The 15,752-nt window shown below is 43.5% G+C and overlaps 1 protein-coding gene across 5 annotated transcripts in view; it reads left to right on the top strand.

Moving 5' to 3' along the window:
• The first annotated feature begins 370 nt into the window (after positions 1-370).
• DDX58 (DExD/H-box helicase 58) overlaps positions 371-15,752 on the top strand; it is a 35,256-nt gene continuing 19,874 nt past the window's right edge. The window contains exons 1-6 of one of the 5 annotated variants that reach the window (XM_043547766.1): positions 922-991; positions 1,243-1,406; positions 6,916-7,050; positions 12,064-12,242; positions 14,101-14,251; positions 14,871-14,999. In XM_043547766.1, coding sequence (XP_043403701.1) covers positions 1,379-1,406; positions 6,916-7,050; positions 12,064-12,242; positions 14,101-14,251; positions 14,871-14,999 — 622 coding nt within the window. In that variant the 5' untranslated portion in view covers positions 922-991; positions 1,243-1,378. Of the gene's footprint in view, positions 1,407-2,482; positions 3,991-6,915; positions 7,051-12,063; positions 12,243-14,100; positions 14,252-14,870; positions 15,000-15,752 lie in introns of those variants that run through there. The other 4 variants (XM_043547764.1, XM_043547765.1, XM_037902103.2 and 1 more) reach the window with 4 other exon arrangements.

Genomic DNA, 15,752 nt, shown 5'->3' with positions numbered 1-15,752 from the left:
GAGTAGAAAACCTCCCAAACATTTTAGAAACTAATCAGCCACTATATTAAGTCACACATGCTGCCCTCCCCTCTGTTTATATACCAAACCAGAATACAAGCAGAATAGCTGGACTGTGCTGAGAGCAGGGTAGGTGCTGGGACATCTCTATGCCCCTTGGGCTCTGTTGTGCCTTTCTTTGCAACAGAATGGAGGGCTGCGGGTGTAGCCACTAGACAGGTCTGTGCTGCAGTAGGTGACAACCAATGTATGAGGTGTACAGGAACCCCATTTGTCTCTACCACTAGAGCACCAGTGCAGCTATTCCATACCAACCCAGCAGGCTAAGGGGCAAAATACTCCACCCAAAGACAGATTTCTGAGCTTTGTTGAGAGGTGGCACCATTTGGCCCCATGTGTTCTGTATTTCTTGCCTAATTTTCTTGCTATGGATAGTTGCATACCATAATCTTCCCTTTTCTGTGACCTCATAACTGGATCTGGAAGAAGCACACCTGATTTTTGGATCTGTTTTCGATTCTTAACTATGGAGCAAAACACAGAATCTGGCCCAACATGAGAACAATGGGCCAGATCCTTAGCTCATGGAAGCTGGCTCATGGATCCTTAGCTCATGGCTGGCTCAATATCATGAGAAGAATCCAGATAATATCATGAGAAGAAGTCAGTCACAGTGATTGGTATAAGAGAGCCAGAGTCTGACAATAAAAGTCATGTATATATGGAGAGAGAGATTAGCACTCAGTGATCATCCAGAGCTCTGAGATGATAATAGAGAGCCCCTGCCTAAGCCAGCCCTGATTACAGAATGGGCCCCACCTGAGAGAAATTAGGTGATTCCAGGTTTAACTGCTGAGTGGGCCCAGCTGAGGAAGGGCTGGAGGCAAGAAAATGTAGGGAGTCAGAAGGTGCCTGCAGGGTCTTGAGTGAGCAGGGAGGCACCCGAAATGACCTGGGGACAGATTGAGAGACCTATAAGGGAAGTAAAGAGGTGAGGAAGGAAATGGCGCAGGGAAAACTGCACTATGGGTAGAGGATTTGATGTAGGTGCGCAGTACAGGGCCCTGGGCTGTAACCCAGAATTGAGGTTGGGACTGGATTTCCCTACCAGCCCCAAGGAAGTGGTGTGCAAGGGTAGCTGAGCCCAGTGAGGGGGCTGCAGGCTGAATGTGACTCCACTGAAGAAGAGCTGTGGAGAGGGTGGAAGCTTTTCATGTCTGTTAAGGTAGTTTTGAACTTTAGTTTGGATAGCTGACCCTGGAAGGAATGGGCTGAAGACTGTGCCCTGGCTGGAGAGATGAGTTATCTGAAAGAAACCACCACAGCCCCAGAGTGACTAGTGACAAGGGCTGCTACCCCACAAGGATATTGTGATGCCATGCCTGGCCATGAGGAAGTGCACAGTGGTGAGTAAACCCTGTTACAATGCTTTTTCTTACATTACTTAAAACTGCAGCATGTCTGAAACAACTACACTTTTGTAAAAAGAAAAGGAGTACTTGTGGCACCTTAGAGACTAACAAATTGATTCGAACATAAGCCTTTATGAGCTACAGCTCACTTCATCGGATGCATGCAGTGGAAAATACAGTGGGGAGATTTATATACATAGAGAACATGAAACAATGGGTGTTACCATACACCCTGTAATAAGAGTGATCAGGTAAGGTGAGCTATTACCAGCAGGAGAGCGGGGAGGGGCAGGAAAAACCTTTTGTAGTGTTAATCAAGGTGGGCCATTTCCAGCAGTTTGATGATCACTACAAAAGGTTTTTTTCTCCTGCTGGTAATAGCTCACCTTACCTGATCACTCTTGTTACAGTGTGTATGGTAACACCCATTGTTTCATGTTCTCTGTGTATGTAAATCTCCCCACTGTATTTTTCCACTGCATGCATCCGATGAAGTGAGCTGTAGCTCACAAAAGCTTATGCTCAAATAAATTTGTTAGTCTCTAAGGTGCCACAAGAACTCTTTTTTTCTTTTTGTGGATACAGACTAACACAGCTGCTACTCTGAAACCTACATTTTTGTAGTTTTCTTTGTCCACTCTCTTTTCCGACACCTTGTGGCACTGTATCTTAGCCCTCGTCTACATCCAGCTTCTACTTCCTTCAAAAGCAGTCTCCCTGATGATAGCACCTTTGGCAAACAGTAAATGACTGACTGCCCTTGACAGGTTTCAGAGTAACAGCCGTGTTAGTCTGTATTCGCAAAAAGAAAAGGAGTACTTGTGGCACCTTAGAGACTAACCAATTTATTTGAGCATAAGCTTTCGTGAGTGAGCTATAGCTCACGAAAGCTTATGCTCAAATAAATTGGTTAGTCTCTAAGGTGCCACAAGTACTCCTTTTCTGACTGCCCTTGACCACTTTTATATTGTGTGAGTGAGCACATGTGCTGCCAGACCCCTATCTGAGGTAGGGATTCTTTCAGCAGCAAATTAACATGAAGTGATTTACTTTGTCCATATTGGATACAGGGTTAAAAGGATGGAGGGAATCACTCCAGATTGCACCTCTGGAAGAAATTTCATACAAAATGAAATCAAAGACTACCTACTTGAAACTTCTGTTTTGGATGGGATAAGTATTGCTGGTAAGTCATATAAATAAATGTGCTGCTAAGATTTGAATTTACTAAGGTAATGGCCTAGCCCAAATTTGGTTGTGTGTGGTGTGTGTGTTTAGTTTGTTTGTTTTTATTTTTTTATTCTAAATAAACTGTGCTGTAAAATATTATGTCTTCTCTATAAGGTTCCCTGGGGGAAAAATCCACCAGTCTACCAAGTACTGTGTGTTACAATGGTCAGAGTTACCCAAAGGCACCATTACCACAAGACAGTAAAATCAGATAAGGCACATTATGTGCTGGTCTATATAAACTCCTGACTTAAACATCCATGGAAGTCTTTGGAGGAAGGGGATGGGTGGGATGACCTGCTTTTGTTTTGAGTTTTCTTGCTGGGTTGATTATTCTGCCCTTTGAATATGTTAATAGACGGTTTCCATTTGGTAGGAGGAACATGAAGGTGCTTAAAGGAGCTTGTGGTCTTGCTGAATTTGGAGGATTTGTTGTGTCTCTAGTGGATTTAGAAACACAGGAAGGGTCATACTGGACCAGACCTGAAGTCCCGCTAGTTCAGTATCCTCTCACTAACAGATGCTTTAGATGCACACTTTGCAGTAGGCAGATGTGGGATAATCTGCCCCCCCCCCCCCCCCCGCCCCATTAGTTCCGATCCTAATCTCTTATAGTTTGAGACTGGTTTAAATCCCAAAGCATGAGGTTTAATATCCCTCCCAAAACTTGTTCAGGTTAGTTATAACAGCGCTGGCTATTCTTATCAGACACGTGTGGCAGGGTATGTGTGCCCCCTTTTTGAAGGGCAGGCACTTGTGGAAAGCAGTCTCCTTAGCTGCCATGCTGTGGCTTGCTGCATCTACTGCTGTCCTTCATCGATGGTTATCCTGGCAGCCTGATTGGCTGCATCTAGCTCCTTCCCTCTGCCTGTGCTTTTGGTCTAAGTTTCAGTTTCCTTTCTGCTGCTCTGCTTAGTTTCTTTTCTCCTCCTCCTCCCCGGTGGCTTGGACGTTTTTCCTCTTCCCTCTGAGTCAGCTGATTTTCAGTAAGTCTCCGTCAGTGGTGAGCTTGCGCTGAGGCTGTCCCCCTCCTCTTGGAAAGGTCAGGGGGAACTTGCCTTCCCTGACTTCAGCCTGCAGCTCAGAGCAGGGGGCACCACCATCCACCTGCTGCAGCAACAGGGCGCGTTGTGCCGAAGGGTTTTTCTCTCCTTGGCAGGCGTGAAGCCAGGGCAAAGGATGAAAAGGAAAGCTGGGAACTAGTTCTACAGGAGTTCAATTAGCTCAAAAACTGGAGCACAGATGACTGCGGAGCAGAAAGCAGGCCTGCGGTGCTACCGGCAGTACATCGAGAAGACACTGAATCCTGCCTATGTGCTGGGCAACATGAAGGAATGGCTCTCTGATGGTGAGATGCTGGGCTTGCTGTGGGTCGGGGCTCTGGGCATGCTTTGGCCAGGACGTCCCTGGCTCGCCGTCCCTGCCCCTCTCATGAATGCTTCTCTCCTGGAGAGCAAGTGGTGGGTGACAGTTTTGCCACTTAGTGGGGTTTTCTGTTCTCTTCTCCCCTCTCACCATTTCTGTTTGCCCATTCTGTCTCCTCTTTAATTACATCCTGTCTAATGAAGATATTTCTATTGAGTATTGGTTTTTCAAAATGTTTTTGGCCAAGTACAGCGAGAGTTGATGGTTTGTCCCTTTAATCTGTTAAGATAATTAACCTCCGCTGTACCCTGCAACTCTCTACTAATTAACCTCCGCTGTACCCTGCTCCTAAAATGCTTGAATTATGATATAGCTTTAGTTTTCCTCACTTAGCACCCACTACTGAAGTCATTAGGAGCTTTGCCATTGACCTGAATGGATGCAGGGTCAGGTCTTTAATTCTTTCTGTGCTGTATTGCCCATAGGTCTAGGATTCAAATGGGAGAAAGGAAGCAGGAGACAGAGAGAATACCTTTTCCCTTGTTAAATTGATGGTATATGCATATAGTGAGGGGATTGCAAGGAAGGGGAAGTTTCCGTTCTGAAATTTTTGAGCTTTGTATATGACATACTGTACTCTGGGCTGAGTCTTTATATTTAGGTGCTTGGTTGCTCTGTCTATACCTGGCACTGTGTATCTGGGGAAATGAACGTTCATTGCTGCCTGATGTACGAGTTTGAAGTGCCAGTTCCTGCTTTTGGGTAGGGACTACCTTGATGTTTTCTCTATAGCACCTAGCACAATGAGTCCATTACTGGTGCTCCAGCGTGCTTCCGCAATACAAATAGATGATGATGGTGATGATGGAACACCCATGCATTAAGGGATGCTGCCGCTTTTTGCTGGTGCACGTAGACTTTGGCAGATGACAGCGGCAAATGGGTTAATGTGGTGGTACTCCTCTCAAAACACAGCTTTGGGATTAACAGAAAAGTATTCGTCTAATGCCCCAAAATATGGTAGGTGCCTTACAAATCATATGAAATGCAAGGCGTGTGATTTTCAAAGCCAGTTAGCAGATTTAGCCACACCGCTCAGTGACCGACTCCTTGGCAACGGGTCCCCTGTTCTTTGCAAACAACTCTTGCCTCAGACCTGACAAACTCATTACACCAAATACGTGTATTTATCCATAAAGAGTAACAAGTAAGGTATCTACAGAAAGCTCTAACTTGCAAAATACATGGTCTTTGTGTATATATGGGTTGTATTTAAGGAATATTTATATTGAATATATGCTTTATGGACATGGAGTAGAAATTAGTCACCAGGGGATAATGTGTGTCAGTGGTGGCCCTTTCAGGCAAGAGGGGAAGTGTCACCCTGCACTGTTTTAGTGAGGCAATGCAAGGCTCAGTTTAGCCTTGTGCAATACTAAGGCCTGTTCTACACTAAAAAATTAGGTTGGCATAACTACATCATTGAGGAGTGTGAAAAGTTCACACCCCTGAGCAGCGTAGTTAAGTCAACCGAAATCCCTGTGTAGACAACTTTAGGTCAACGGAACAATTCTTCCGTCAATTTAGCTATGGCCTTTCAGGGAAGTGGATTACCTTCGTTGATGGGAGAACCCCATCGCATTGGCATAGGAGTGCCTACGCTGAAGGGCTACAGCGGTGTACCTTCTGCATTTGAAGTCTAGACAAGTCTGAAGACTTTGAATGGAAACTATCAGAGGCAAATGCAAACAATTGAAACCAGTTAAAGGTAAAAAGGGAACTTTACAACAAGATGGGTTCACTGTCTGTGAAAAGAAACATAAAGGTGTTATACTGATAACACAGGAGGGAGAAGCACTCTGCATCCATTCACTGAGGGGAGCGGAACCTTTGGAGCGCAGGGGTGCTTTCCTCAACATTTGATTCCTGGTTTTTAAGAAACCAGCCAGTTTTGCAAAAGATGGAACTTTGGAGGGTTGTGGGGGTGGGGCGGGGGGGGGACTTCCTTTGGTAGACTCAGGTTCGCATTTTATTACTTTTGTTTTCTATCATAATCATTTGTTGCCATCACTCTCAGGTCTATCAGATATCCGTGAAATCTTTACTGTTTCTTCAACCTACTTTTGTTTTATTATAAGTGCTCACAAGTGCTGTGTGGTTTGCAGAAGCAGCAGTTTAAGATAAAACTGGTAAATTGGGGTACTGTGTACATTTGAGGGCAGAGGATCTGGGATATCAGGGACTAGCCAGCATCGGGCTGGATATCACATGGAAATGATTCAAAGGACCTCAGGGATTAGGGTGCATCTATTAACCTACAAACTGAAGTTGGTTGGCATAGCCTAGAGGACAGGGCTTGGGTGGCTGAAAGGCTGGTGGTACCAGGGAGCTGACACCCAGCTACCCCAAGACAGACTCCCTCTTGCTGGAGGCAGGGAGTAGGCTGACCAGATGTCCCGATTTTATAGGGACAGTCTGGATTTTGGGGCCTTTTCCTTATATAGGCTCCTATTTAGGCCTCCCACCTCCTGTCCCGATTTTTCACATTTGCTGTCTGGTCACCCTAGCAGGGGTAAACAGTGCCTCGCAGGCTTGGATTCCCCAAGGCTTGCATTAATTTCAGTGAGACTTGTGTGACCAAATCCCCCTTGGCAGCTTTCTCAATTTCAGCCAAGACCTTGCAGTGTGAATTTGGGTTTAATTTGTGCATCTCCAGAGATTGTTTCCCACTCATAAAATGTATATGCTTCCTCGCCTCTGGAAGTGCAGTATAAAGCAGATACCCATCGTGTAAATATACCCAGGAAATATTTGAGCACCTGCAGCATTCTGCACCAGGTGCAGTCCCCACGGCTGTCCACACACCAGATCTACAATTTTGACTTATTCGTATCTGATTTCACGCTAGTTGCCAAAGAGAGAATTCAGACTGAAGAACAGAAGGAGGGGCTGACTGCTGCTGCGGCACTCTTCGTTGACTCTCTACTGCAGCTCGAATCAGAAGGATGGTTTCGGGGATTTCTAGATGCACTGAATGCAGCAGGTTTGTTTTCGTTGGTAGAGCTGACGGTTTTCATTTCCCCTGCTTTTTCATGTCGTGTGTGTGTGTGAATTTATTGCTTGTGAAAGGTGCTTGATTGACCACCCTGGAAAGTGAACACCTTTTTAGTTCCATAGGTCAAGTCGTAGCAGTACAAGCTTCTCCACCAATCCATCTTGTAGCTCGATGGGTCAGCTTGGAGGTTGAGAGCAGAGGTTAAATTGGGCTGGCTCATGGCAGCTTGGTGAGATAGGGCATGTGCATGTGCCTGTACCATTCTGTGTCCCAGAATCTTCGTTTTTTTTAACTCAAAAAAGCCAGCCAACAAAAACCCAAATATTAGATCTCTAGCCCTTAGGGTTGCAAAGAAAACCTGCAAAATGTGAACCATGTAACTGATGCAGTGACATCTGCAGACAGCCTGAGACAGTAACTCTGAGAGGTATGAGCTGCACCAGTTCCTCAAAAGCCTAATTAGGACAACTTAAAAGTCATTATTGTTCTCTGTGCTGATCAAAGCAAGAAGTTTATGTTACAAGGATCTGGGCAATCTGCTTTGAGTGGCATCTTAGGAGAATAGCTCTAGAAAGAATACATGATTTTCATATCCCAGACTGTTTGCAAATATTGTCAGTAGGAAAAAATCTTTTTACTTGTGAATTGAGGAAATTTGATCCATGAAACATAATAAATGGGGAACCCCAAAATTATTAGTCTTTTTTCAGAGTAAAGTCCACACTCAAATGGTCAGGCACAAAATAAATACATAGACGTTTCCCTTCTCCCTTTGATGGATTTACCTATAAAGAGTAATATTGTTTACAAAATCTAAAATGACAGTTTAAATGTAACACTCTTCTTTTAATTTGTCAGCATTGTATTTCATTTCCATAGCACTGAGGTGTATACAATGCTATATAAAGGATGAGTTTGTGCCAAATAAGGAACAGATCCCTGCCTTGAAGAACTTATTTTCAAATGATCTCTAAATGCTCTGATATAAACACCAGCTGTCGTGTGTAGGGGGAAGGACCAGAGGTTTGCTATAAGGTAGCATTTAAAACCCTCTGACCTGAGAGAGGAGAGCTCCTCTGATCTTAATATGATGTAACTCTTGATTAACTCATAAATATACAATGTACTTTAAGTTAGCTTGCATGCAACTGTCCTGTTTGATTTTTGGAGATCAGTAATTCCACCTAAAATGTAATTGTTAAGCTGGCATGAAGGTAATTTAATTGTTTGCACAGGCAACTAAGTGAACTGCCAAAAATATGTATGCTCTTTGCAACTTCTGTATAATCTATACAGAGAGCCCCACATTGCACTTTCAATTTTTGCTGGAGGACTTCCATAGAAGTTAGAGATTGAAAAGGCCCCACTGGGTTTTCCTAAAGCAGGATTGTTGCCTACTCTGTGTGTGTAAATATTCTGACTTAAGCAGTTTCAAGCAATGAGGCTTCTACCCTTTCCCCTGGAAGACTATTCCACAGCCCATCTGGGATTAAAAAATACCATTAAATCTACATTGCCACTGTATAAATCAGTATGTCTGTAAGTATAACAATGTGTTCAGATCTTGTCTGATATCTTCAGAAATAGAACGGGTTCAGAGATTGACAGTGAAAGTGATTTGAGGCCTGGGGAGACTCCATAAGAGGAGAGAGTGGAAAGACTGGGGATATTTAGATTCAAGAGAAGATGAACAAGAGGATGTAGCAAAGGTATGCAAAATAAAGGCATAAAGAGTTGAATTGGGCATTCATAATTCTCATAAGGCCTGATTTAAAACCCATTCATATCAATGGGAGTCTTCTGTTGACTTTAGTGGCCTTTTTGGCCAGACCCCTGGGCTGGGATTTTTGAAAGTGCCTAAGGGAGTTAGGCACCTAAATCCTATTGAATTTGGATGGGAGTTATGTGCATATGCCTCCTTTAAAAAAATCTCAGTCTTAATGCAAGAATATGGGGACATCTAGTGAAACTGGAAAGCTACAAGCATATAAATGATTAAAGGAAACACTTTTCACAGCATGTATAATTAACCTATGGAACCCATTGTCACGAGATCGCTTTGAAGCCAAGGGCCTAATAGGATTCAAAAAAGGATTAGTCATTTATGTGGATAGTGAGAATATCTACAGGTAATTAACATTTGGATAATATATGTATAAGGGGTGTGAAGCCTCATGCTTCAAAATGTAAGCCAGCTATTCATTGCCTAGGGATGGGAATAAAGTTCCCATATGGGCAGGTTATTAAATGATCCTCCATTATGGAGGTTTAGTGCCGCTTTCTCTGAAGCATCTGAGAGATTGCAATAATATAAGTATAGTACCTTCAGGGTGTGCCAGCTTTCTTCCACACTAATGGATTTTAACTCTTCCTCTCATTGGCACTCTTACTTACTAGGCTTCTTAACTTCTGAAAACTTACTTTCATGAAAGCTATTGCTGCATTCTTTGAACTCATTTTTTATTATGCAGTAGTGCAGTTCCTTGTCAATTGCTCCAAGCTTCCTTCTTCATACTTTTTTATAAATTTGTTATCAGTAAGAAGTGGATCCAGGGTAGCTTCTCCTTGGGCTACAATCTCTAATTTCTGAATCTTAAATCTGTGTTCCATATAACTTAAGAACATCTTTGTCCGCTTGGCGGTATCTGTGGCCCAGCTGATAGGAGGGTAGTTTAACCCTCCGCCCCCCAATGAGCGCTTTCAGATCTTCTATATTGCAGGATAAACATTGGCTCATGAGTTCATTCTCTCTGTTCCTGTGTTGGTCTGTAAAACATATTGATGGTTTTGAGTCTCGGACTAAAAAATGACCATTTAATTGAGAAGCTCTAGCTCCCCTATGCTTTGCAACAGGGACTTGACGTTTGGCAGGGTATCTGTCTGGTGTCCGCAATAGACCTTTGGCTGTTCCCAGGAAAAACTTCCCAAATTTGGACAAGTTTATAAACCTTTGAAAAATCTGTTTGCACATGCCCAGTAGAGGTTTGTTAGAATTTGGCAGTCCAAGTCTCTGAACATTCAGCCTGCGTGGAGCATGTTCTGTTTTCTCTCAGTTCCTATCTGCATGTAAGGGGATTGTTGCCTCCTTACTAACATTCAGTGGGGGTGTTTTGGTTGGCTAGCTCCCAGTACTAAAAGGGGAAGAGTCGATGGGGAATCAGGAGCCTGAGACTGATAGTCCCCAGGAACAATGCGGAGAGGCCAATGCTCCAGGTCAGCCTGATTGACAGGGCAGGCAGGCTAATCAGTGAGTCAGGAGGTCGGGGGGGGGGAGTCCCGTCCCGTCCCGTCCTCCATGTGAGCTGGAATTGCCAGGGTCAGACAGAGTGGGACTGAGCTAAGGAGAGAACAGGGGCCCGAGCAAAGCTGGGGAGCAGAGCTGTGCCAACCAGAGGGGCTAGAAAAGCAGCCCAGGAAGCAGGTCAGAGCTGGGAGCAGAGTTACAGAAGCAGCCCACAGAGCAGACCTGTCCAGGGTTGCAACCTGAGCCGGAGACACAGCCCAGGGAGAGAGCAGATCCCTGTGCTGGGAGCAGAGCTGCAGCCACAGAACCAGGTGTGGTGAGCAACTGGGGCCAGCCAAGGGGGCACTTGGGCAAAGGGACCAGCGCAGAAAGACACCCCCAGCCAAGGGTCCTGGCAGGCCAGACTGGGAGGGGGATCTTAACCCGACGGGGGGGCTGACGCTGGGAAGAAGGGTCCCACCACCCAAAGCCCAGAGGCGTGTGGCCACCACCATTGCAAGTGTCCAACCCGCAGCATCCCTGCAGCACAGCCAGGGCCTGAGAAGGAGGCCTGGGACCTACAAGGAACAGACTGTGAAGTGCCCTGATGTTCCAGAGACACTGTTTGTTTGTAATGTTCCCTGCCACAGAGCAGGGTGGTGATTTCTTTTTAACCTTTCCCATTTTTCCTTATTGATTTTTTTTTTTAAATTAATTGTTAATTAAACAACTTGCGTTTGCTTTAAATTGAATAAAATGATCAGTGGGTCCGGGAAGTGCCTAGTGCGGAGAGAGTACCCCAGAGTGGGGACACCCTGGCCCCTGTCCTAGGTGACCACAGCAGGGTTGGGGGTCGAGCCACCTAGGAATCCTGGGCCCAGCCTTGTCGGGGTTACAAGGACTCTCTCAGACAGGAGAGTGGAAAGGGAGCCCTCAAGGGCAGGGAGGCCTCTGGGTAAAGGAAGTGGGAGCGAGGACTCAGATCCTTTCGCTAGCCCACTTCACCGGGGTAGTGCAGAAGCCAGGAAAGTTCCCCACAATAGCAGGACTGTTCCCCCGCTTACATGCAGACTGGAATGTGCGTGGTCCCTCCTCACAGAGCAATTGAGCAGGCTTGTTCCCAGAGATACCTGGACTGAAGACTTTCCCCATAATTACTCTTCCTTGCCACCAGGATCAGTTGTGGCAGTGGGTACCAGCATTAAGAGCAGGGATGCTCTCTCCTGTGCTCTGAGGGGAAAGAGGAAGCCGCTTGATGTGAATGCAGAGGAGTGAGGAACGTATGGGGGGAGAGAGACGCAGGGAGGAAGGGCAGAAGATGGGGAAGAGGCTAGAAACAAGGAGAAGAGAGGGGCCCTAGCAGAAGTTGGATGGGAGAGGGGCATGAGCAGCGGTAGGAGCTGTGGTGATGGCAGAACATCCTGAGCGAGGCCCAGGTCCTGTGGGGGAAAATAAGACGGCATCAGACTGTATACATACCAGGGGGTTGAGTTAAGGTTGTACAGGCAGTATTAATTTTGGTATTTCCTAACTTTTCTTGCTTGATTTTGCAGTCCTAAAACTTCTTTAACATAGGGTGCCTTTTCTGGGGGGGGGGGAGGGGGTGTAGTGTTTTTTTTTTTTTTTTTTTAATGGAGCAGTAAGGGTAACCCAACCCCCTTTTCAAAATGTGTTTGCAGTTCACCCAGTAGCTCTTAGACAGTCCTGGGTCAAAATATCTGTTTTAATTAAAAGCGGTGTTTGCTGGTGTTGTTTGCCCCATCCCTTTTGTCTTGAAGGTTACACTGGTCTGAGAGAAGCCATTGAAAACTGGGATTTCCAAAAACTTGAAAGCCTGGAAGTACATCGACAGCTGCTGAAACGTATAGAAGCTACGATGAGAGAAATTGATGCAGAACAGATAATTCCTTTCTTAAACACTTGTCTCATAGACCGAGAATGTGAAGAGATTCTGCAGGTATCGTTTCAAAATCAAAATTGCAACTTGATTTGCAGAGTTTACAGTTCTATGATTGTGTAGCCCTGACTGTGGCTTCAGATATGTTTGTATAATATAGAAACTAGGGATGTCAAACGATTAAAAAAATTAAATGATTAATTGCAGTTTTAATCGCATTGTTAAACAATAATATAACTTTTTTATTATAAATATTTGTGGATGTTTTCTAAATTTTCAGATATATTGGTTTCAGTTACAACACAGAATATGAAGTGTACAGTGGTCACTTTATATTTTTATTACAAATGTTTGCACTGTAAAGATGAACAAAAGAAAGTGGTTTTTCAATTCACCTCATACAAGTACTGTAATGCAATCTCCTTATTGTGAAAGTACAACTTACAAATGTAGAATTTTATTTGTTTTTTATATAACTGCACTCAATGTAAAACTTGAGTCTACAAGTCCACTCAGTCCTCCTCCTTGTTCAGCCAATTGTTTACATTTACAGGAGAGAATACTGCCCACTTCTTATTTACAATGTCACCTGAATTTGGGAACAGGCGTTCTCATGGCACTACTGTAGCTGGCATTGCAAGGTATTTACGTGACTGACAGGCAAAACATTTGTATGCCTTATCCTGCTTTGACCACCATTTCACTGTAGGCTTTGTATTGTGTTGTAATTGAAATCAATATGTTTGAAAAAGTAGAAAAACATATAAATATTTTTGCATTTTTTTAATTTAAATTTGTATTCTATTGTTTAACTGTGCGATTAAAATTGCAATTAATCACACTTAATTTTTTTAATCAAGTTAATTTGTTTTGAGTTAATCGCTTTAGTTAACTGCGATTAATTGACAGCCCAGATAGAAACAGGAACATGTGGTTTCTATTTTCTTCTGATTAGAAAAATAGGCAGTGATGTGTCCATAGATATGACTGCAAGTGGGACCTGACTGTTGCATCAGGTCACAAAACATTTATCTATCTGCAGGATAACTGGCTGTAGCCAGTGCTATCAGTTGCCCACTTTTATCAGCACAAGATTGAATCATAGCATTTTAAATGAAAAATATATACTGTATGTAAAATAGGAAACCAATTTGCTATGCCTTTTTCTGTCAATCTAGACCACCTTAAGAGTTATGAAAATGGATCTTACAGGATTGTTCATGTTCCCATCAGTGGATAAAAGGGTTTGAAATGCAAGTTGTAATTTCTAATGTGTGGATTTTGGTTAATATTAAATGTGCTTGTTTCTAGATAAGGGCCCAGTCCTGCAAACACTTAAGCTTCTCTTCCCAAAGAGCTCTCGAGAACGGGGAGCCATTCTGTCACTCCTCTTCAGTGTGTGTGTGGGTGTATTAATGTGGCCAAAAGGATAGAGCAGAGAGTCACAAAGCTGATATAGACCTTTAGTGGGATACAGATGTGTTGTAGTAATGCTATTTAAGAGAGAAAAATGAAGCTCTTAAAGCAGATTAAGTTAGGGTATCACTTTGCTAGACAATTCAAAATTACAGCTTCAATTGGGCCTGCTATGGTAATTACTATCCCCTCTTTACAGACTGTGGAACTGAGGAACAGAAAGCTGTCCTAGACCTCCATCCTGCAAACACCTAAGCACATACGTAACTATACAGTTGCAAGTAGTCCAGTGGAGTGCGGTGGGGCTGCTTGTGCGTGTAAAGCTAGGCACGCGCTTAGGAGTTTACAGGATCAGAACCGTGGTGTGCTCTACAGTTATATAGCTGCTCAACAGAACTTTAAAGAGCTTTCCCCTGTAAAGGCTCAACAATGGTTTTCTTTTGAATGGCACACTTTTTGATATTTTGGAAGCAGTCACAAACTTTGCTTGTGCATTACGCAGGTCAGAGAACTGAAAGGCAGAATGGCTGGTGCAGTAAAGCTCATTGAATGCCTTTCTAGGTCAGACAAGGAAAACTGGCCCAAAACCTTTCATCTAGCTCTAGAACGAGCAGGATATGACCCAACGAGCAAACTGTGGAATATGAAAGAAGGTAATATGCAAATTATTTTTACCATATTCTGTGCTTAAGGTTCTGCTGTTGTACCTGACATGAATCGTCTTCAGGAAGATGAGATTACCTTAAAGGGACACTGAGCTTGATTCCTTTCTTTTCTTTTTTTTTAATTGACTCGGTTAAAAAATCTGTTCTGGTAAACAACCCTGTAATTTTTTTTTTTTTTTGGTTACAGCTAAATTAATGATAGTTCTATGAGAAAACTGCTCCAAAACGCAAAATATAGGGGGAGCAAGGAATATTTAGCATATGCCCTCAAACTAGTCAGAAATAATTGTGGACTGGTACAAGGAGGTAGAGGAGGTTGAATAGGCTGCACTTTTATGAGTGTGTGGCACTTCTAAAATCATGGGTCCCCACATAGTCATTTGTCCACCTTGAGCCCAGTCTGGACAAGGCATTTTATTTTTACCTCGTAGACATTAAGGCCAGAAGGGACCATCATGATCATCTAGTCTGACCTCCTCCACTGCCAGTAAACAACTTTCTTTCCCAATAAGATTCAGCATTGTGGGAGAACCACTTTCCTGACCTGTCAAACGTATGACATTTAAAGTGGAAAAGATGGCTAAGAGCTTGCCTTGCTGTTGTTCAGATAATGATAAAGAGATGGATGCTGAGATGGAGGACCAGAATGGGAACAGTAGTGCCTTGGACATAAATATACAGTATTCCGAAGAAGCAGAAGTTCACAATTTCAGTGAAAGTCCGTGTTCTCCTTCAGGTAATATTCAGCAGCTTAACACTCTTCTAAACATTAGAACTGTGCAATCTTTTGCACTTTTAAAATCTGTGTGTGGTGTCCTTAAAATGGCTCAAAAGAAGATAATTGTAGAAAATAGAGCCTTCTGCATTGAGTTTCCTACTTCCTGGTTTAATTGTTTAACTTCACTGTTTGCTGCTAAAAATGCCCAATGCCTTGGGCATGACATGCATCATATGCTGCCCCATGTTTACCATATACACTTACTGGAAATCTGGTGTTTCAGAGGAGCACCCTTATGAAGGGGTTAAAATAGTGGAACTCAATCCAGGGCTCTCCTCTGATTTGAGTAAGTCACCACATGGCTTAACTGGTAATTTAGATAAACATTAGCATATCGATCTGTGCCCTGACTGGAACAAAGCTAAGGGAGCCCTAAAATACTGCTTGTTTTCTTAACTGTTTTGACAAATGTTGATTTGTGTTATCGCTAGCTGTTGGTCACAAAGCAATAACTAGTAACTCTGACAGAGCAGCTCTTCAGTTTTTAAAGGCTGGGAGCCCCTGGATTAAAGAGAACATTGAAAGGTGTAGGAGTCGATAGACCAGAAAGAGATTAAAAGAAGACCTATTCCAACTGTACGTTGTGTTCATACAATCTGTTTTGGGGAGACACGGTCAGACATTTTTTTTATCAGGTGCTATGCTTCCTGGCGTGAAAAGGTGGGTCAAGATAAGATCAGTGTTGACTCTGCCAGCAAAGAGTTTGAAATG

Source organism: Chelonia mydas, chromosome 5 (genome assembly GCF_015237465.2).
Source record: "Chelonia mydas isolate rCheMyd1 chromosome 5, rCheMyd1.pri.v2, whole genome shotgun sequence".
Classification (NCBI taxonomy): Eukaryota; Metazoa; Chordata; order Testudines; family Cheloniidae; genus Chelonia; species Chelonia mydas.
The sequence above is the reverse complement of the archived record's forward strand: the minus strand, read 5'-3'. Positions and strand labels throughout refer to the sequence as shown.